We start from the raw sequence: 19,602 nt of genomic DNA on the forward strand, positions 1-19,602 counted from the left end.
TATCATGCCATTCACATTTTAAATTTACATTTTAAGAAATTGTAGTTTTTGTATTAACTACCCCAAGCTTCCATAAGTGGGTCCAAAATGACCCGCATGCATTTTCTATGGGATTTCGTTTTTTTTTCAAAATGTAAAAGAAATGTCTAAAATTATAAATTGTGAAAATTTAAATATAAAATATTTCTAGTGTGAACCAAAATATAATACTTAATATTAAACAAGTGATTTGTCTTAACCAAAATGACAAAAATGGCATAGAAACACATATTATTCTAATTATTCCACTTATGGAAGAGTGTAGGGTCCAGTCACTCGGGCATCCAAGGGTTAAATTGCGTGTGGCAGTCATGAGATAATTGGGGTGTAATGTGGAGCGAGTCACATGTGAAGTAAACATGTCGAAACATGAGAGCAATTAGTCCTGAAGTCACACGATGTCTGAGTATCGTGACACGACATCAACCGGTTTCTAACGTGAGTCATCAAAACTGTGGGAACACGGAGAGTCTAGAAGCCGTTTCCTAAACACATACTTGATTGAGTGAAAGCAGTTTTAATAAATCCTTGCTGGAGATTAAAACATAAAACAAGCAGAGGTCTGTTTTTGTTTTTTATTTAATAAGCTGGTTCATAAATTATCGCACATAAAAGACTCTTCGTCAATAGTTACAAAGTGGATAGCAACTTCATTAGCGCCTGGAAAAATGATAAAACAAATCAGGAGGAGTTTGTGGAGAGAGGGGGGGGGGGGGTTGATCTTGATAAATCATGAGTTCACACACAGTGGAGGAGGGGGGGGCCAACAGAGAGTAGGGGGGGGTTTCAACATCCAACCACTGTCGCTTCGTATTCCCGTTAAACTTCTTAACGCTCGGACTAGCAGCGAACAAAACGGTGGCATGCGTTTCGTCTTTCATGCCGGAAAAACCTTGTTTCTTTTCTCCAGTGTATTAAAAAAAAATAGGAGTGAAGAGGGGGAATAAATTATAAAATAATAACAACAAAGAAAGACAACACTAGCTACATGTGAGGTTCACGAAAAACAACTAAAGACAGAATGAAGCGGCGTCTTCTTGGCTCGGTTCCCCTTCTGTTCTCGAAGGGTTAGCGAGAGGCTAACGGGGGTTTCAATAACTCTTAATATGGAGTGGAATAAACCCCCGTTATTCTTTGATTTAATTTCTTTCCTACAACTATCTCCCTCCTCCCCCTCTGAGGGTCTAGATCTCGGTCTGAAATCGGTCCCGGATGTGTTTGATACGACGGATGTTTGGAGGATCGGGATGTAACCCGCCTCGCTAAAACTGGTCTGAATGAGCGATGGGTGTCCGCCATTTCTAACGCTAGTTTTCTCTCTACGACGCCCCTCAGATCCTCTCCACGTGAGGACTCGAGCGGTCAGAGCTTCTCTCGGTGTCACGGGAGCCTACTTGGACATTTGCTGCTGAATTTGCTCCAGGAATTGTGATAAAGATGAATCCGAGTCCGAGCTATCCTCCACCAGGTACTGGAAGAAGGTGGCTTTAGAGGAAGCTTCGTCCCTGCAGGAGGACACAGAAGAGGTGAAATGTATTATTATGGATTCTATGTAAGGCTGAGTATCGTTTGAATATGTTCTAAATACAAACATTTGGCCTGTTGTAATTTGTGGTGCCAAAAAAGAGGGTTATTCTTTCATGCATACATTTAGAAAATGGGATCTTAATACATCTTATGCCCCATGATACTGAATCAATAATACAATTGAAATACATTTTTTTTTAATTCCAGTTAGTCACAGTTACTTCTCATTTTTCCTACATATTTGAATGTCTTATGTAAAAAAAAAAACATGCATTAACCAGGCTCATGAGGAAGTTAATGAGTTCAATAGAGTGTATAAGACACACATACATGCGATGCAGTGGTTGAAGAATCTTAACACGAGTACAAATGTAAACAAACATGGTACTTAAACCCTCAATTACCAGTTTAAATTATTTGTAATGGTTCGTTTATTATTACTGAAACATTTATTTTAGGTATTATAAGTATAATATAATATCCGGCAGTGGCTCAGTCAGTAGGGGCTTGGACTGGGAGCTGTAGGGTCGCCGGTTCAAGTCCCCGACCAGACCTAAACTATGGAGTGTGGACTGCTACTTGGAGAGGTCCCAGTTCACCTCCTGCCCTGCCGTGGTGCCCTTGAGCAAGGCACCGGACACCCCCCTTCCCCCCTCACTCCCATTGCTCCCCGGGCAGTTAGGCAGTTAGGCAGTGGGCAACAATAGCTGCCCACTGCTCCTAGTACTAGACTCCTGGTACTAGGATGGGTTAAATGCAGAGAACACATTTCACTGTGTGCTCTGCATGTGAGACCATTACAGAGGGGTTCATCCCTCCTAATTCTTCTATAATTCTATTCTATGTATCACAGATTACTGTCGCACATTTTACGGTCATAATATAATTTAATCATAGAATATTGTATTATTGTGTTTTTGTGTAAGAATGTCGCAGCTTCGACAATGTTGAGCCAATTTAAGATACGTAAACATTCCGGACAGAAATGTTTTATCAGGACTGTTTCATGCGACCTAAAATTGAGTGGAATAAAATACAAACACAACAAAATATATACTTTATAATAGTAATATACAATATAAAAACTACACAAAAGGCAGCTAGCATGCAGTCACAAGGATTCGTCGAGGTGGTGAGCCTACGAGCCAATTAAAGCACAGTAAGGCGGGACTTGATATTATATTGGTGCAAATATAGCTGTGATTTTCAAATGAATATCACTGAAGGAGCAATCTCTTTCTCATCCAAAAAAATACCTGATAACCCACTTTTTAAATATTTGTTTTGGTACTTTATAATGTCCCAGCATATAAACACATAGATCAGTGGCGAGGTAAAAGGTACACACATCAAATCACCCAGACTATGATCGGGTTTATGGACTGTGTTTGTCGTATTTGTCGGACATTAAAATACAAAACTTGGGCTTCAGAAATGATAAAGGGCATCGGCAACGATTTCTGTCATCATTTCTATTGGTCAAACAATCAGTTGAGAAAATAATCAATAATCGAAAAAATACAAAAATTTATTTAATGACGTTGAGCTTCATAACACTGCAACCAAACACTTATCATGAAGTTTAAAATCACTTTTATATATAATACATATAATATTAGATTTCTAACAATTTTAATGTACCCTTTTTTTGGAGTCAACAATCTTTTTGTCATTATTGTGTGACTTTCCACTGTCTCAAAAATGTCAAAAATGTAACTCATGACAAGTATTTCTCATTTGTCAGAGGTATGACAACACCCCCAGTTATTTGCTCTGACATCAGCTGTTCTCCACAACAACAACAACAGTGTGGTGTAAACACATGTCGGAGCAACAATGCAGAGCCGCAGAGGAGGAGAACAACAACAATGAGCTGTCGATCAACGACCTCACTGTTTGTTTGTTTACACTGGAAATATTTCTCTGTCGCTCTCAGACCCAGATCTCTGCTGCGAGAAAGATTCCAGAGAGCGGTCACACCCGGTTTCTGAGTTTCAGTCAAGAGACGTCACACAAGATGGGTGTTGTTTAGATGTTGACAACAACAACAAACACTATGGTGCCGCCATATTTTTCTCTGAAACAGATAAACTAAGACAGGTGTTCCTAACCTTTGCCTTAAAATGGACCACTATTCTATTATTCATAAACTGACTGTGGGTGTTTCTCAATGTCGAGGACGCTTCCTTGGTAGGACATGTCCCTCCGAGTCAGGTCCTTCAGAAGCGAGGCAAGAATCCTTCCTAGCCTCGGAAAACGAAGAATTGTGGAACAGGCTAACAGGTGTGCGTCATATGCGAGGCCCGCCTTAAATGGAGCGCGATTTCCACCAAAGATTTTGGAAATTGGTCCGTGCGCAAAGCATTGTGGGGATTTTAAGACCGCGGAGGATACACATAGAAATTTCCCGCAACGAAGGACACCGGCCTCGGTAGAATTCCAAGCATCCTGGACATTGGAACAGTCCTTCGGCGGGACTCGATGACGTAGCATCCTTGAAATAGTGGCTCTGGAGCAGCCTTCCTCGACATTGAGAAACACCCTGATACTAGTACATACTTTATGGGTATTTAATATTATTTTCAATGCATAACAACAACAGTAAATAAATAAATGTATTTCTTTTAAGGAATTTTGAGCAGATTATTTCCAGTGAATATTGCATCAGAGATCATGTTTCCATTTGTTTAAACACTCTCTGTCTGTAGTGTGTTGTATTCAATAAAAGGTTTTGTAAAAGTGTGTGTCCAAATATTCTCTTTACCCTTATCCTGGGAGATTGATGTCGTAAAACATAATTCAAACTTTAAAAAGTAGTTTAATTTGTCTTTTTTAACAGTAATAAATTAAACCCTGAAAATAATAATAAGTTGTCGTACACCCCTTAAAATATACATCTTGTAATCAATAAGGCCTCAAGACCCCTGTGAAGTTTGTCACTGAACCTTAGGACACATTATCACGTCATATTAGAGACTAAACGTATTATTATTAGTTTTTATAAATATTTATGTTTGGGGGTTTCTTAGTGGTCTGATTGTTGGGACCAAGCCCCCAGGAAGTGCGCCGGACTCTGAGGAAAATATTTGTTGTGGCCAAACGGCGGTACTACACTTCCGTATCAGTCCGTGACGTCACTGGGCCCAGAAAGACTTTTCCCCATTGACTAAGAGTGGTCTGTAAATCGTTGGATAATTTTTTTTTAACTAAATAAACTACCCAGTATGAACATTTATATAGCCCTTATTAAAAACATTCGGTCCTCAAGTTGTAAAATGTGCTAATAACGTTATTCTGAGAGTTATTTTCCTCGGCATTATGAACGTGCATCTCAGAGTGGGAGATTGGGGGGCGGGGCTTAAGAGTCAACTCAACTGAGCATGCTCTGTGAGCGCACATACGGGGTGTTTCTCAATGTCGAGTACGCTTGCTTGGTAGCACATGTCTACCGAGCATCTTGCTTCAGAAGCGAGGCAAGAATACTTCCTGGCATTCGGAAAACAAAGAGTGGAACACGCTAGCAAGTGTGCAGGTGTGCGTCATATGAGAGGCCCCGCCTTACATTTTCCACCACAGATTTGGGGAAATTGGTCTGTGCGCAAAGCATTGTGGGGATTTTAAGACCGCGGAGTCTACACATGTGCAGCCTCGATATTTCTCCAAACGGAGTACGCCGGGCTCGGTAGATTTCCAAGTATGCTGGAGATTGGAACAGTACTTCGGCGGCACTCGATGACGTAGTATGCTTGAAATAGTGGCTCTGGAGCAGCTTTACTCGCGATTGAGAAACACCCACTGGTTCTTCTGCTCTGACAGCCAGGCATGCTGGGTAATCTGTGACGTTTCGCTCTCTCAAAAGTTGGGCCATTTTGTCCTCATGCGCCAATGAGCAGCTCTCATAGGAAAGAACGAGACCCCGCCTCCGACGCCGTATCCAGTTCTTATTATATATTATGGGTTGGGACACGTAAAATATAACTGAGACTTCTCCTGGTTTGTGCATCTCTCTCTTCCTCATATCCTGTCAACATGACGTACGTAATCATAGTTTTTGATTACGTAACGATTACTTAATGTTTGTGGTTTTCTGTCTTTGTTTTTGTCTGTTGTCCGTAGTAGTTCTCATTTCAACTGAACTTCAATCTAATCATTTGTCAGACCTTATGACGCTCTGAACTACTTTAAAATAGTTGGAAGAGGAACTGAAACCCATTTCTGTAATGGCAAATCAAAGTAAACTATGTAATCTTACCAAAACAGAACAGATAAGGAACAAAAAGAGGAAGTAGCAGCCTCTCAGACTTTTCTACAGCCCAGCATCTGGATATGAGACGATGTGAGTGTTATTAGGAGTCAGATGCTGCTCCCGATGTGCGGTGGTCTTATTCTGATTATTAGTTTTTATAAAGATTCCTTTTTTTAGGAGTTTTCTTGGTGGTCTGATGTTTGGGACACGTCAAATATAACTTGCGACTTCTCCTCTTTGTGCATCTTTGTGTATTGGGGATTGTGGGAAACGGTATTTGGATCTCTCTGGATGTGCGGAGGTCTTACTTGAGGACGTGGATGGTGGAGCAGAACGCTCTGTTGTCTTGCAGCCAGTCTAGGAACGCTCGCACTCGCTCCGACAGAGGGGTCTCCAGCTCAGGGATGTGACTCTGCAAGAGAGGCAGAGGAGGAACAACGCTTTGAAATCACCAAGATCCCTCGTAGACCTCCACACAACATATAGGCAAGGCAAGTTTATTTATATAGCACTTTTCAACACAAGGCAATTCAAAGTGCTTTACACAAATGAAAGACATTAAGAGCACATTAGAAACATTAAAAAGCAAAGATAATAAAACATGAATAACACAGGTACATGAATACAAGTTACAGTGCCGTGTGAGATGTGAATAGTTCAATTAAAAGCAGCGGCAAAATGAAAAAGTCTTCAGCCTGGATTTCAAAGTAGTAAGAGTTGCAGCGGTGTTATATACTGTCACACCGCTGTGCAATATCACCTCCTTTGTGCTATTTCACTATTTATTATCATTACTGGCTGCTACTTACTTTGCACTTCTTACTTCGTTAACCACACTGCTGTAAAATAACACCGTGCGCTATATATACACCTTTTACTAGGGTTGTCAACATTAATGCTTTTGCGATTAATCTGGGAAGCTTAGTGTGCTCAAAGAAATATCATAAATTAATCAAATGACCAAGTTTGACCCCAACTTCCTCTCTAATTCCAGCGCAGATGTTTACAATAAACCCCATGGCAGCGAAAAGGCAAAGAAAGCGGAGGATCTTCCAAAAATAATGTATGTTTTGCACTGACTGGAGACCACTGCACCGGACGAGTAAGAACCATCACGACCTCGCTGTAACTGCCTTAACTTTAGTGAAATGTTGCTGAATCATGCTCTAGTTTCTTGAAGTTGCACAGGAGTGTGAGAAAGTGGACGAGTCACCACTGTAGGAACAGATAGAGCTGCACTATGATAGCTTAAGAGATGATATAATATGTATCTAATATCTAATATATATCATTCCAATAACTTGTATATAGACTCGTACTGCACTATTCCACATCATCACTTTATTTTATAACTATTTTTCTTTTTGTATTGCTCTTGCTATCTGTATTGTTATTATGTTATTATGTTGCATTGTTGGAGAAGCCTGTGACATAAGATTTTCAACTACATAATTACTCTGTAGCTATGTCAGATTGACAATAAAGAACCTTGAACCTTGAACCTGTGTAGAGCACATTATACAGAGGGGAATCATGGCAGCTTTGTCGATGCTTTAGATGTAACGGCCCGTCCACACGGCGGCGTACGTTGAAGCTTCAACGCTTCTTCCCATTCACTTTGAATGGGGTGACGTCACGCTTTGCCGAACTGCATTGTGGTTCCGTCGCTTCGCTTTGCTCGCTTCAAAAGTAGAGCAATGTTCTACTTTTGAAGCTTCGACGGAAGCGTCAGCCAATCGAATCATATGCCAGTACAAGGTCTAGCCAATCAAACCGCGTGCTTGTGTGTCCGGGGCGGGAGATTCATGTGATTGGTCGAGTTTCAGACACGCCCATCGGCAAGCATCAACGCACGCCGCCGTGTGGACGCTGCGTAAGTGACGGACTTCATGCCAATCATTCAGAAATCATGTTATATATAGTAAATACAAACCTCTTATTTCTCTGACCAGTGTGTCATGCATGTCTTTATTACAACACCACCCATGTATTCTATTTTATCTGTTTTATTAGTTTTATGTATTCATGTTGCTCTGTTGTAGGAGCCTGTGACCTAAGTTGTTCATTGCCATATCTACACTGTAGCTAATGTGCACATGACATGACTGTCCTGGGAGTGGATCAGGAGTCGTTGGCAGTGGTGTCGGAGAGGAGAATGTTGAGGAAACTTCTCAACGTTCTGGACAACGGGTCTCACCCGCTGCATGCCACACTGGTTTCCTACCGGAGCACTTTCAGCCACAGACTGAGACCACCGAAGACCACCACGGAGGTCTTTCCTCCCATTGGCCATCATCTTTTTACTGCACTTTTAGTCTACAGTTTTGATGTTGTGCTGCTGTGTTGTATTTGTGTTACTCTGGCACAACAAATACAGTAACACTAGTATTCTAATTGTCTTTTTGTATTAAATGCAATTACATTTTTATCTGATTAACACCACTACTTTACAATTTACTCCGGTTATTACTGGTTCCTTCTTCACTACTTTAATATGTCTATAATGCTGCTACCTATCCTTTCTACCTTGAATCACATGAGTCACATTTTGCTGTTCCAGGGTAAACGTCCCCGCTGTGGGACCGTTCAACAATAAAGGATTTCTGCATTGTTGTCATTGCTGAGTCTCAAAACAGATCATGGTTATTCACACAATCATCTCCCTACACAGAGTGGTTAACAGAAATATGCCTGTGGTGTAAAATGCAGGGTTGTTCCCCCCCCCCCCCTCTGTATAAAAACACAATAAGCATAAACAAACGCTGACGCTGCAGTTTGTTCTGGAAGTCACCATCACAGTGTGCTAATGACAGAGGGCACAGTTTGTTTAAAAAGCTTCACCAGCAAATCACACACACACACACACACACACACACACACACACACACACACACACACACACACACACACACACACACACACACACACACACACACACACACACACCACACACACACACACACACACACACACACACACACACACACACACACACACACACACACACACACACACACACACACACACACACACACACACACACACACACACACACCACACACACACACACACACACACACACACACACACACACACTACACACACACACACACACACACCACACACACACACACACACACACACACACACACACACACACACACACACACACACACACCACCACACACACACCACACACACACACACACACACACACACACACACACACACACACACACACACACACACACACACACACACACACACACACACACACACACACACACACACACACACACACACACACACACACACACACACTTCAGGCGAAATATGTAGGAAGCTGCATTGCATCAGTCGTGCAGAAACTGGGCGGTGGTGTGTAATAATAATAATAAAACCACAATTTCCCGAATCAGTTACTCTCGGTCATTTCCTGACATGTTGGATGTGGCTTCAAAAGTCAGATTTGATGCAGCATTTCAAAATAACATATTCTTTTAATGCTGGACATCTTATTTTGAAATTCTGGATACATTTTCTCACTTTTATCTCAGTTAAAGTGGACCTATCATGCTATATTTGAATAATATAGTGTAGGACCATACCTATATAAGGCATATTTATACTTTTTTTTTTTCAAAATACCAAACAGATCATGCATTTTAGCCATGCCTCATTTCGCTCAATTTGAAAATGTTTAGCTCTGTTTTTGCAAGGGCTGATTCTGTGAGAACAGCACCACCTACAAGCCTGGCATATGTACTACAACGTCTCCAGCGCTTTCGAACGGCAATGGCCGTGGCTGTCTCCTCCTGATTGGTGGAGTTGGCCCAATAGCCGTAGCGCCACCGTCCTGACGTCAGGACAGTGTTCAAATCTGGATCAGTTTTTATCAGATCCGTTGCAGCCCCTTTTTTAGAGATTTGGGTATGGAGGAAAATAGAGAGGGTTGTGTTTTCTGACACTTGGTGAGTTCCCTGGAACACCGGGGACACATATTCATGTATAAAAGACGTACAAAAGTGCATTTTGCATGATAGGTCCCCTTTAAAAGGAGGGCATTTCGACCTGCTTTTCAAAATAAGATGTCCATCATTCAAATAATATCTTATTTTGAAATGCTGCTGCTTGTTCACAGTGTCACTGACCATGTTCTGGGGTATTGCAGCGTAGTTGGGACAGCCCAGAACGTCTCTGATGAACATCTCGTTGCAGTTTTTGCCGATCCAAAAATAAAACACCTGCACAGAGAGAAACAGAGAGTCAGGAAAGTGCATTTATTATTCATGAAACACAGATTAAAGCTAAATAAAATTGTGCTATACACTTAATAATTATTAAACAATATTTAAAAAAAAATCCATAGTTAACACATTTAAACGAATGTATGAACACTTGTGTGTATTTTATTAATAATAATCCTGAAGCCTTACGTTTCCACAGTCCATGAGGAAGGCCCCGTCGCGGCTCAGCCTCTCTGAGCTCAGGTGCAGCAGGGGAGGCTGAGGAACCACCGAGTCGTTCAGGTGCAGTGCCCCCTGCAGGACACACAGGACAGAGCCATTTGTTTTAAATATATTAATCAAAACAAAAGAGTAACCCTAACTGTTAAGAAGCATAAAAAGGTCATGTTCAAATCTCCTTCAAAATGATTATTGAACATCCATTCATCAGTGCAATCATTTTTCATGGCAAAAATGCAGTTTTGATCATCTTAAAGGTCCCATGTCATGCTTTGCTGGTTATTACCCGTCCCCTTGTGTGTTATGAAGGTCTTTCTGCATGTAAACGGTCTGCAGAGTCACAAACCCTCAAAGTACACCCTGTAGCGAGTAAAACTCTAACACAGAAAAGACCTGTCTATGCTGCCCCAGAACGCCTCGTTGGAGATTTCTCTTTTTCCATTGTTTTCTTCCTGGTCATAGTGACGTAACGGTCATAGTGACGTAACGGTCATAGTGACGTAACGGTCATAGTGACGTAACGAGTATAGTGACGTAACGGTCATAGTGACACACACACCCACTCAGCCTTATCTTTTGGCCTGGCTGTGAGTGTGTGTGTGTGTGTGTGTGTGTGTGTGTGTGTGTGTGTGTGTGTGTGTGTGTGTGTGTGTGTGCTCAGGCTGAGTTCCGCGGTGTCTCGCAGACCCCACGCAGCAACCAGGAAACGACACCAGTAATCCAGCTCACACTGTCCGCTCCTCGAGCCTCAAAGGGCGGAGCAGCGAGCCCCGCAACGTCCCACCAACACGGCACCAAGACCCCACGCAACATTCTCATCTGTTTGTCCTTACTGGTGTCATTTTCTGGTTGCTAACAAACGCCATTGTAACACATAATCACTGATGTTCCGCTGTAACGGTGGTGGACTAATCAGAACAGAGTGGGCGAGCTGACCAATCAGAGCACAGTGGGCTCACAGGGAGGGGGGGGCAGGAGCTCCAACAAGCCGTTTAGGACAGAGAGTGAATACACATACTATACAGAGATGCTGTATGAGAAACTAATGTGAGTTTGGAACATTGAACAATATTCTAGTAGACCTCAACAATGGAATCATGATCAGTAGAAATGGCCATGTCATGGGACCTTTCAATATAGAAACGTCAACCATATTCAAGGGTTTACCTTTGGGTTTTGGTCAGAGAAACCCAGATACTTAAGGACCCAACCGTTGGACTTTTAGAAACTAGGATGACGTTTTTTCACTTTCTTCTGACATTTTAGAGACCTAACAATTATCGCCTGATTTAGAACATTTATCAACAATAAAATAAATGTCGAGATGCAGCAGTAATATAACTCAGTGTTGTGGAGTCTCACCTGGTCGGACATGTTGTCCAGGCGGTACAGGTCGGGGTGCACCAACCTCATCAGCTGCTGCAGCGGCTGCGTCTTGAACTCACACATCGCGAAGACTCGCTCGTCCAGACGCGTGCACGTGCCCGTCCGCAAGGCTTTCTGAAAAACAAACACAAATAGTTTTAACATGCTTATTTCTTCCTTTTCACATTTAAAGTTCAAAGTTCAAAGTTCACTTTATTGTCAATCTTTCAGTTTGTGTGTACAGACAGAGATCGAAATACCGTTTCCCACAATCCCGAATACAAAAACAAATATATATATAAAAAATATGTATATCCTATATATACACACAATCAAAAGACACATTTATACCAAGGTTCCTGCAGGTTTCACCAACTCAAATTTAAGACTTTTTAAGACCTTTTTAAGACCTTTTTTAGACCACTTTGAATAGAATTTAAGACCTATTTCACGGCAAAAAAGTATGAAGGAAAATTGCTATGAAAGAAGAAATACGTCCCATAATTACTTACAAAGTTAATGTATTCATGTTCAACATAAGAACGATGACTGAACATAACAGCATAACAGTACAGAACTGTGTGTGTGTGTGTGTGTGTGTGTGTGTGTGTGTGTGTGTGTGTTCATGTGTGTAAACTTTACACACATGAACACACACACACACTTGCTTCATTACTGGCTTTACACTGTAAACACTGTTGGTGTGTGTGTTTGTGTGTGTGTTTGTGTGTGTGTGTGTGTTTGTGTGTGTGTTTGTGTGTAAAGCCAATAATGAAGCGAGTGTGTGTGTGTGTTCGTGTGTGTGTAAAGCCAGTAATGAAGTGAGGGTGTGTGTGTGTGTGTGTGTGTGTGTGTGTGTGTGTGTGTGTGTGTGTGTGTGTAAAGCCAGTAATGAAGCAAGTGTGTGTGTGTGTTGCTGCCTGACCTGTTTGAGCAGCGCGAGGATGTAGACGGGGAAGAGGCACATGGAGGCGGGCACCACGAGGCCGGACTGCTGCAGGTTGGACACGTTGGACTTGTAGGCGCTCACCATGTCCACCACGGCGTTGGTCAGAGCGTCGCGAGCGTCCGACAGGCTGGACGTTATCGCCCGGTCGATCGCTGGAGCGTGGGAAAAAATATTAGAACGAGAAGAGAAAATACACTGCTGACAATAATACATATTAAGACATTTTTAAAATGCTCTTTGCCGAATAATTTAAAGGGCTGTAAGAACATTTTTATGTTTAAGAAAATGTATAAAGAAAGCGTAATTAGACAGTATGAAGTTGACTTTTGATTGTGTTTGTAAGCAACTGTGACTGAAAGAATTATTGCTTTTTTATGGTTTAAGAAGGGGCAGGTAAAATAAGATTTTTTTCTCCCTGCTCCTTTCCACCATGCACTATAAAAAAAACTAAAAATAATTTAAAAAACAACCAGTATAAATGTACGTGTTTTGTTTTAAAATAACTGCCATGTGTGGAATAAACAAATAAATAAACAAATAAATAAATAAAAAGGCAGTGAAACACCAGAGGCCTGTACTACGAAGCCGGATTTTCTCTTAGCGAGCTAACTTCAGGGAAAACTCTGGGTTTCCGGTCCTACGACGCTGGTTCTCTTTTTACCGGGCCAGATCTGCATGGTAACTGATGCTGAACGGCTAGCCTGGTCCGGAGCAGGTTAGGTTCCAGGATAAGAGATCAACTCAGTGAAAGCACCACCTGCTGACCAATCAGAGCTCCGTGTGCGGAGTTTAAAGCGATCAAGTCATATTACAGGATAGAGGAAATACAGAAAAACTGCCGTTGCAGGAAAGACGGCCGGCAAAAATCACCGACTGTGTGAACGTGAAAATTAATAGAATATCCCCTCCCATCTTCAGAGCAATCTGACTATTATAACATTAGCGTTAAGAAAGCTTACTTAAATATCTGCCACAACATAAGTAACCGGATCAGAGTAACATTAAGTACAGTCCGCGGCACTGTGAGTGCAGACGTAGATGTGTCCCATTATCATTCATATCATATCACATCATAATGTATCATATATTTCCTTATCTGAGTCAGCTGAGCCGTATCTGGCCGTGCAACACTCACAGTGTCACATACTGTATGCAGAAGTATTATTTTAAGCAACACATTAAGTTGATGAAACACTCGAGTCAAATGTAATTAAACTCAGATCGTGTCTTGGACGGGGCAGTGATTTCATAAACCTGTTAATGTACGCATTCAAACACTTTTTCTTTTACCAGCTGTATTCACCTTGCAGGTGCAGCTATGTGGCTTTTATCCTGGATAAAGTGTTTGAGTCATGGATGTTTAAAGTTTAACGTCTTAATATTTGTCTAATATTTTAGTTCACTTTTCATTCAGGAAGTATGACGCTGCGCTGTCAGTACGCTTCTCCATGTTTGTGATTGGTCAAATGTTGCTAGCCCCGCCCCTTTCATGTGAACGCGCACTCAGCTGGACAGAGAAACCCTGGCTTGAGTTACCGAGTTGATAACCAGCGTCGTAGGACCGCTTAGCGAGATCGCGTTTGTTTTGGGTTAGGTAAGCTGGGCAACTCAAACATATCCAGGGTCTGTTGAACTGGATTCGTAGTACAGGCCTCTGGATCCCATGTAGATGACAGACCTTTTTAGGTTTCTAAGACTAGATAAAGTAAGATAGAACTTTATTTATCCAGAATTTGGGGAAATAATAAATGGAATGACAAGAAAAGAGTGATGAAGGAGTCATTTATGTGCACAGAAATATTGGTACATCTTCAAAAGGAATGTGGGGAAGACCGTATCTCATGTGAAGACACACTACTTTATGTTTCCAAAACATGATGGAGGAATTGGATAACTTCTAACAAAAGCATCAGAATAAAATCAAGAGTATAACGTTTATAATAAGTTATACTATGACATGTTTACTTAAGGAAACAAGGGAAACTAAAATAGCAAAAGTATTATTTTTGCACATGATATTGAAAACAATTATACTAAAACATATTAAAGCCGTGTTTTTTTTTAAAAGCAGACTCACCCATGTTGGCCAGCAGGCAGGTGATGGCCTGAACATCAGCTCCAGCGTAAACCTCACTCAGCTGACTCACCACCGGCAGACACAGAGTGTGCACCCGGATCCGCCTTTTTCCTGAAGGGACAGACAGATAAATGATCAAGAGATAGTTATACTCCATTAATAAACAGTATTAATAGAAACAACATGACTTTCTGTCCTTCTACTATCAGTGTGTTAGAAAAAACGTAAGACACATACCCTTGAAAAGTATTCTGTCTCTTATACAACAATATACTCTTAATTTCAATCACCTGTCTGTGTTTCTATTGTGTTATACTCTTAAAGGTCACCTATCATGCTATCTGTAGGCAATAGCATAGGTCTCAGATATATACAAATATATAAAAAACATGTCTATGAAGTGTTTTGCTCAAAATACCAAACAGATCACCCATTCTAGCCATGCCTCATATCCCTCTATTTCACTTCCTGTTTCAAAAGTGCTGATTTGGGTATAAAGCTTTAAGAAAAACAAAAATTGATAACAAATAAAAAAGGAGGGGGCTGAGCTCATGCGGGACCCGGCAGCTACTGTCTAAACTAAATACTGCCGTGATGAAACGCCATATCATGGATTATCAAGGATTATCTCTGAAACAGTATGGAGCTCAAATGCTTTCTCTCTTGCCGGTTATACCACAAGGTGAGTTCCTTTTCATTTCCTGCTTCTTCACACACATGCTCTCCAGTACAGGTTAGCTCTGAGTGTTAGCAATGCTAATGTAAACATGCACCGACCATATTACGTCCAAAACAGTCGGGCATTGTTTCTGATAGCAACGTTTCTGATAGGGCCGTGGGTGTAAAGCCAGCCTACATTTCAGATATTACGTCATATCGGACGCAAATCTGGATCAGCTCCGTTGTAGCCCTGTTTTTAGAGATTTGGGTACGGAGGAAAAGAGAGGGTTTTATTTTCTGACGCTGCGTGAGTTCCCCGACACACCGGGGACACATAGTTATGTATAAAAGACATAAAAAAGTACATTTTGCATGATAGGTCCCCTTTAAATGCTGAGGGTTTAAGTAAAAAGATCCATAACAATATTGTCGTGAACAATTGACTTCGCCCACAGATCCACACATTTTTATTTTCCATAATCCAAGTTCGTGTGTGTGTGTGTGTGTGTGTGTGTCTACATGTGTGTCTGTGTACCTTTACAGGAGGTGTAGAGCAGAGCCGCCTGGAAGCAGGCCAGAGACGAGTCGGCCAGAGAGTCGTCGATGGACATCTGGACCGCGAAGGCAGAGTCGGGGTTCACGTTAGCGAGAGACAGAAGGTCGGTGGAGCGCACAAAGAAGTTACCGTGGAACGTGTGGATCGATAAACCTGAGGGAACACCAGGAATACATCCAGAGTCAAACACAAGGTTTGGAGAATTTAGAGAAGATGTTAGAAAAATATCACTGGCTTGAGCTTCAATATCCGGATCCATGTATTTACGATCCTCTCAAGAATGGAAGTAGTCATCACATACAGAGCATCAACTAGTTCCTGAACAGTGTCCTTCACATGCTGATATCCAAGAGAGGGAGTTACACAGTCACAAGATGGAGGAATATAAAACAGTATTCAGGGATGCAAACACACGTATGGGGAAAAAAAGAGAGAACTATTCGAAGCAGAAAAAAACTGCGTAATATACCATCTCTGACAAAGGCCTGTGCTATAATGCTTCCATTAACTGGCTATTCTTTATAATATACTCAGATCAATAGGAGACAGAGATGTTAAGTTATAAATCAAGGGTTTTTATTATTATTTACAGCAGGGGTGGGGAACCTTTTTGCTGTGCCTTAACCTCACTGAGCTGAGGTTATTTGAGCCTCTCAGTCTGTCAGGAGAGAGCTCTCTTCCACCTGGTGGTAGAAAAAGCTCTTCATATTCGTTAGCATAGCTAGCTAACCAGATGCTAATAACAACAGATCGTGCTGGAGCGCGTTCCTATGCTCTCTGTCAACAATACACCACGTGATGACACGTTACGCTCGTGTTGTGTTCAAGGAACCTGTCCTTGGCCAGGAAAAACAGGCACTCTTGTTTAATTATTTTGCGGTCTAGATTTCTTAATTTTTTTTTTTGAAAAACGAAAACTCTTCGGTTCTCCACGAATTACACAAGTCACCCAAATCGGGAGGCGCCGAAAAGCGACTAATTTGCATGCATGAGTATTCAATGTTTAGTTCAGATTAGCTCCACGTCAGAAATGATCATGCTTGTCATATGTCTATCTCCATAGAGGCTGAATCATCATGTTAATCACATAGCTATCATATGCCTCAAACAGTCCTGATGCTCTTCTAGGTAATCATACATCCTGTCATGCACACAGCTACAGTTGGGATACCTTTGTTATCATGTGTAATCTGATATTGAAAGAGCGCATTTAGTATTTTCCCAACAGAAGACCACCTCTAAAGCAAAAACATACGAGCTGAATCTAAAAACAAAAAATGTGTTGCCACTACAGCAGTGTTAGAAAACCGAGCTTCTTGTTACCTTTGGTGCATCGTATCCTCATGACGGCCTCGAAGCCGATCTTCCTGCTCAGGTACCGCTCCAGATCTCTCTGGAACTTCTCCAGCTGAGGCGGGTTCTGGATGTGATGGAACGAGGGGTAGTAGAAGATGCTGCCCGCAGAATACTTGGACATACAGGCTGGAGGAAGAGAGGAAAATATACCTTATTATTATAAGTGATAAAAAAATCACCAAAAAAAAAGGTCATCAAACTTTTTCTCTCATGTTAAAAAGGAATAATATAAAATAAAATTGTCTAAAAGTTCATATACTCTGAGGAAAAACTTAAAGTGGAACATTTAAAACTGACTAATCTAAGAGAGTAATTGACTTTGTATATCAGGGAGTGTTCAAGTATTTTCTCGCATATTTTTAATTTAAGACTTTTAACCGTTTTTCAAGTAATTTGTGATTTTCTTTCCATACATTTATTTTATTTTAATAGAATTCATAGAATGTCCAAGTAATTAAAAAAAAGCTTACATCCTAAATCAATAACATGTTTATTTCGGGGTCTGTAAATATTGTTTAGTGACTAAAATGTTTAGCGTTGTAATGTTAGCATTAGCTCAAAGGAATACTCCATGGTAAAACTGTCTTTTGAGTACGAGGTAAAAGAATATTAATTAAGCTTCGACAAAGAGATGCAATTATGAGGCATTACTTTTTACCAATGGGATCAACAATGATGATATCAATGCTGCAGAAGTACAGTTTTAAAAAGATTCAACACATGTTTTAATGCTTTTTGTATCATAGTTCTGGGGATCTATTATAACCCATTTGTACTGCTTTGAATTTGTGACTTAGGGACAGAAATGGCGCATTTCCACTACAGCGCGGAGCTCGCTTTAAGCGTGCCGTGCACGTTTTGATTGCGTTTCTACTTGGCGTAGTTCCGGCTAGCGGGTACTATTTCACAGTTTTTCTGGCCCCATACAATTGTGGTTCTTTCCGGGCCAACAACCAGGCTGAGTCGGGCTGAGTATGCTAAACTAGAGAGAGAATCGCTGGCAAGGGGGCTACAACTACAACAAGATGAACATATTTGACCGTGATTTAATTGTAATACACGTTTCAAAATGATGCCGAAGTAACAACATACTGATACCGGTTAGTAAAAACCATGAATTAATGCTTTGACAAGTCTGCAGACAAGACGGCAGGCGAAAAACCTTTTAAAATGCGTGTTTTCTGAATGGAGATCGGCTAAGCTAAAGCAATATATGCTCCGACCGTCCACACTCACAACAACGGCCTATACAGACATAAATAAACCAGCGACTGTATTCGCCATGACACAGACAGTCTGTGGTTTGTACTTGTTTAACTTTTGTCTAGTTTCTGAACAGATATGAGGAGCTGTGAGCTTGAGTGCTAACAGCTAACGGCTGATGTTGGTTTTGTGTTTCGCATTGAAGATGACGTCACGGCTCCGCCTACACTGCATTACTATAGTTACTACCCCAGTTCCTAAACTGTAATGGAAACGCAGCATAAAGTGAGCCTGGCCTACCAAGGCCTAACTATACCGTACTAAGCCGTGCGAGGCCCTGCAGTGGAAATGCGCCATAAGAAGAGCTGGCTCTTTCGGCTCCTAAACGGCTCTTCCGTTTACCACGGAGCCTCAGTTTCGCCGCTGCGAGGCTCCGGCGCTCGCAGTTCACGCGCGTGCTCCACTAGCACCCCCCTGTCAAGGCTCGCCGGCAGTACACTTTCCATCACAGGAACACGCTTTGCTGGCGGCGAAAATAATCCCACCAGACTCCTTTGCCCCTCCAACAGAGGGATGTCATGGTCCTTTTTCCTTTTCGTCATTTCAAGCGATAAAAACTCTCGATCTTCTCTCGAATTATACATTTTTCAAATGACGGCAAGGCGCCCCCCTGGCGGAAACGCTGCTTTCAAAGCACCCAAGGATACCTTACAATTCATAAAATATTCTAAGGAAAGGTTTGAGACAGTTGAGGTGTTCTTACCCAGCGAGGCGAGGTCAGCGTACTGGGAGCTGAGCAGGAACAGATCCACTCCGATCTGCTGACCCGAGCAGTCCAGAGCGAACTTCTTATAGAAGTCTGTGGCCGGGCCGAGGTGCTGGACGCCCTGCAAAGAGACACACGTTACAAAACAAATCCTCCAGATCCACTTTCAGAGGGAGGAAGGAGAACTACTGGGCTTTAGGGAGTTCTAGGGAGCTTTTAGTCCAACTACATGGTCTACTACAGGATGGAAATGTGCACACTGGGTCAGGGTTGGGTTTTTTTTGTTTTTATTTACTTCCAGCTTTTCTTTTGCCCAAAATTCTGAAACAGAAGCATACGTCGGCTCTGCCTGAGAAACAAAAGCACATCTGTTTTAGTTCACCAATGCAGAA

General features: G+C 41.6%; 1 protein-coding gene across 2 annotated transcripts in view; it reads right to left on the bottom strand.

The window, feature by feature from the left end:
- Nucleotides 1-600: 600 nt before the first annotated feature.
- Nucleotides 601-19,602, bottom strand: part of sec24b (SEC24 homolog B, COPII coat complex component) — a 44,808-nt gene continuing 25,806 nt past the window's right edge. For both annotated transcript variants that reach the window (XM_034133768.1, XM_034133769.1), the window contains 10 exons: nucleotides 19,208-19,331; nucleotides 17,209-17,367; nucleotides 15,865-16,038; nucleotides 14,670-14,780; nucleotides 12,569-12,744; nucleotides 11,641-11,778; nucleotides 10,249-10,353; nucleotides 9,964-10,056; nucleotides 6,121-6,224; nucleotides 601-1,544 (listed from right to left, as the gene is read on the bottom strand). In XM_034133768.1, the coding sequence (XP_033989659.1) occupies nucleotides 1,430-1,544; nucleotides 6,121-6,224; nucleotides 9,964-10,056; nucleotides 10,249-10,353; nucleotides 11,641-11,778; nucleotides 12,569-12,744; nucleotides 14,670-14,780; nucleotides 15,865-16,038; nucleotides 17,209-17,367; nucleotides 19,208-19,331 (1,299 nt within the window). In that variant the 3' untranslated portion in view covers nucleotides 601-1,429. The remainder of the gene's footprint in view (nucleotides 1,545-6,120; nucleotides 6,225-9,963; nucleotides 10,057-10,248; nucleotides 10,354-11,640; nucleotides 11,779-12,568; nucleotides 12,745-14,669; nucleotides 14,781-15,864; nucleotides 16,039-17,208; nucleotides 17,368-19,207; nucleotides 19,332-19,602) is intronic.

Source organism: Trematomus bernacchii, unplaced genomic scaffold, assembly GCF_902827165.1.
Source record: "Trematomus bernacchii unplaced genomic scaffold, fTreBer1.1, whole genome shotgun sequence".
NCBI lineage: Eukaryota > Metazoa > Chordata > Actinopteri > Perciformes > Nototheniidae > Trematomus > Trematomus bernacchii.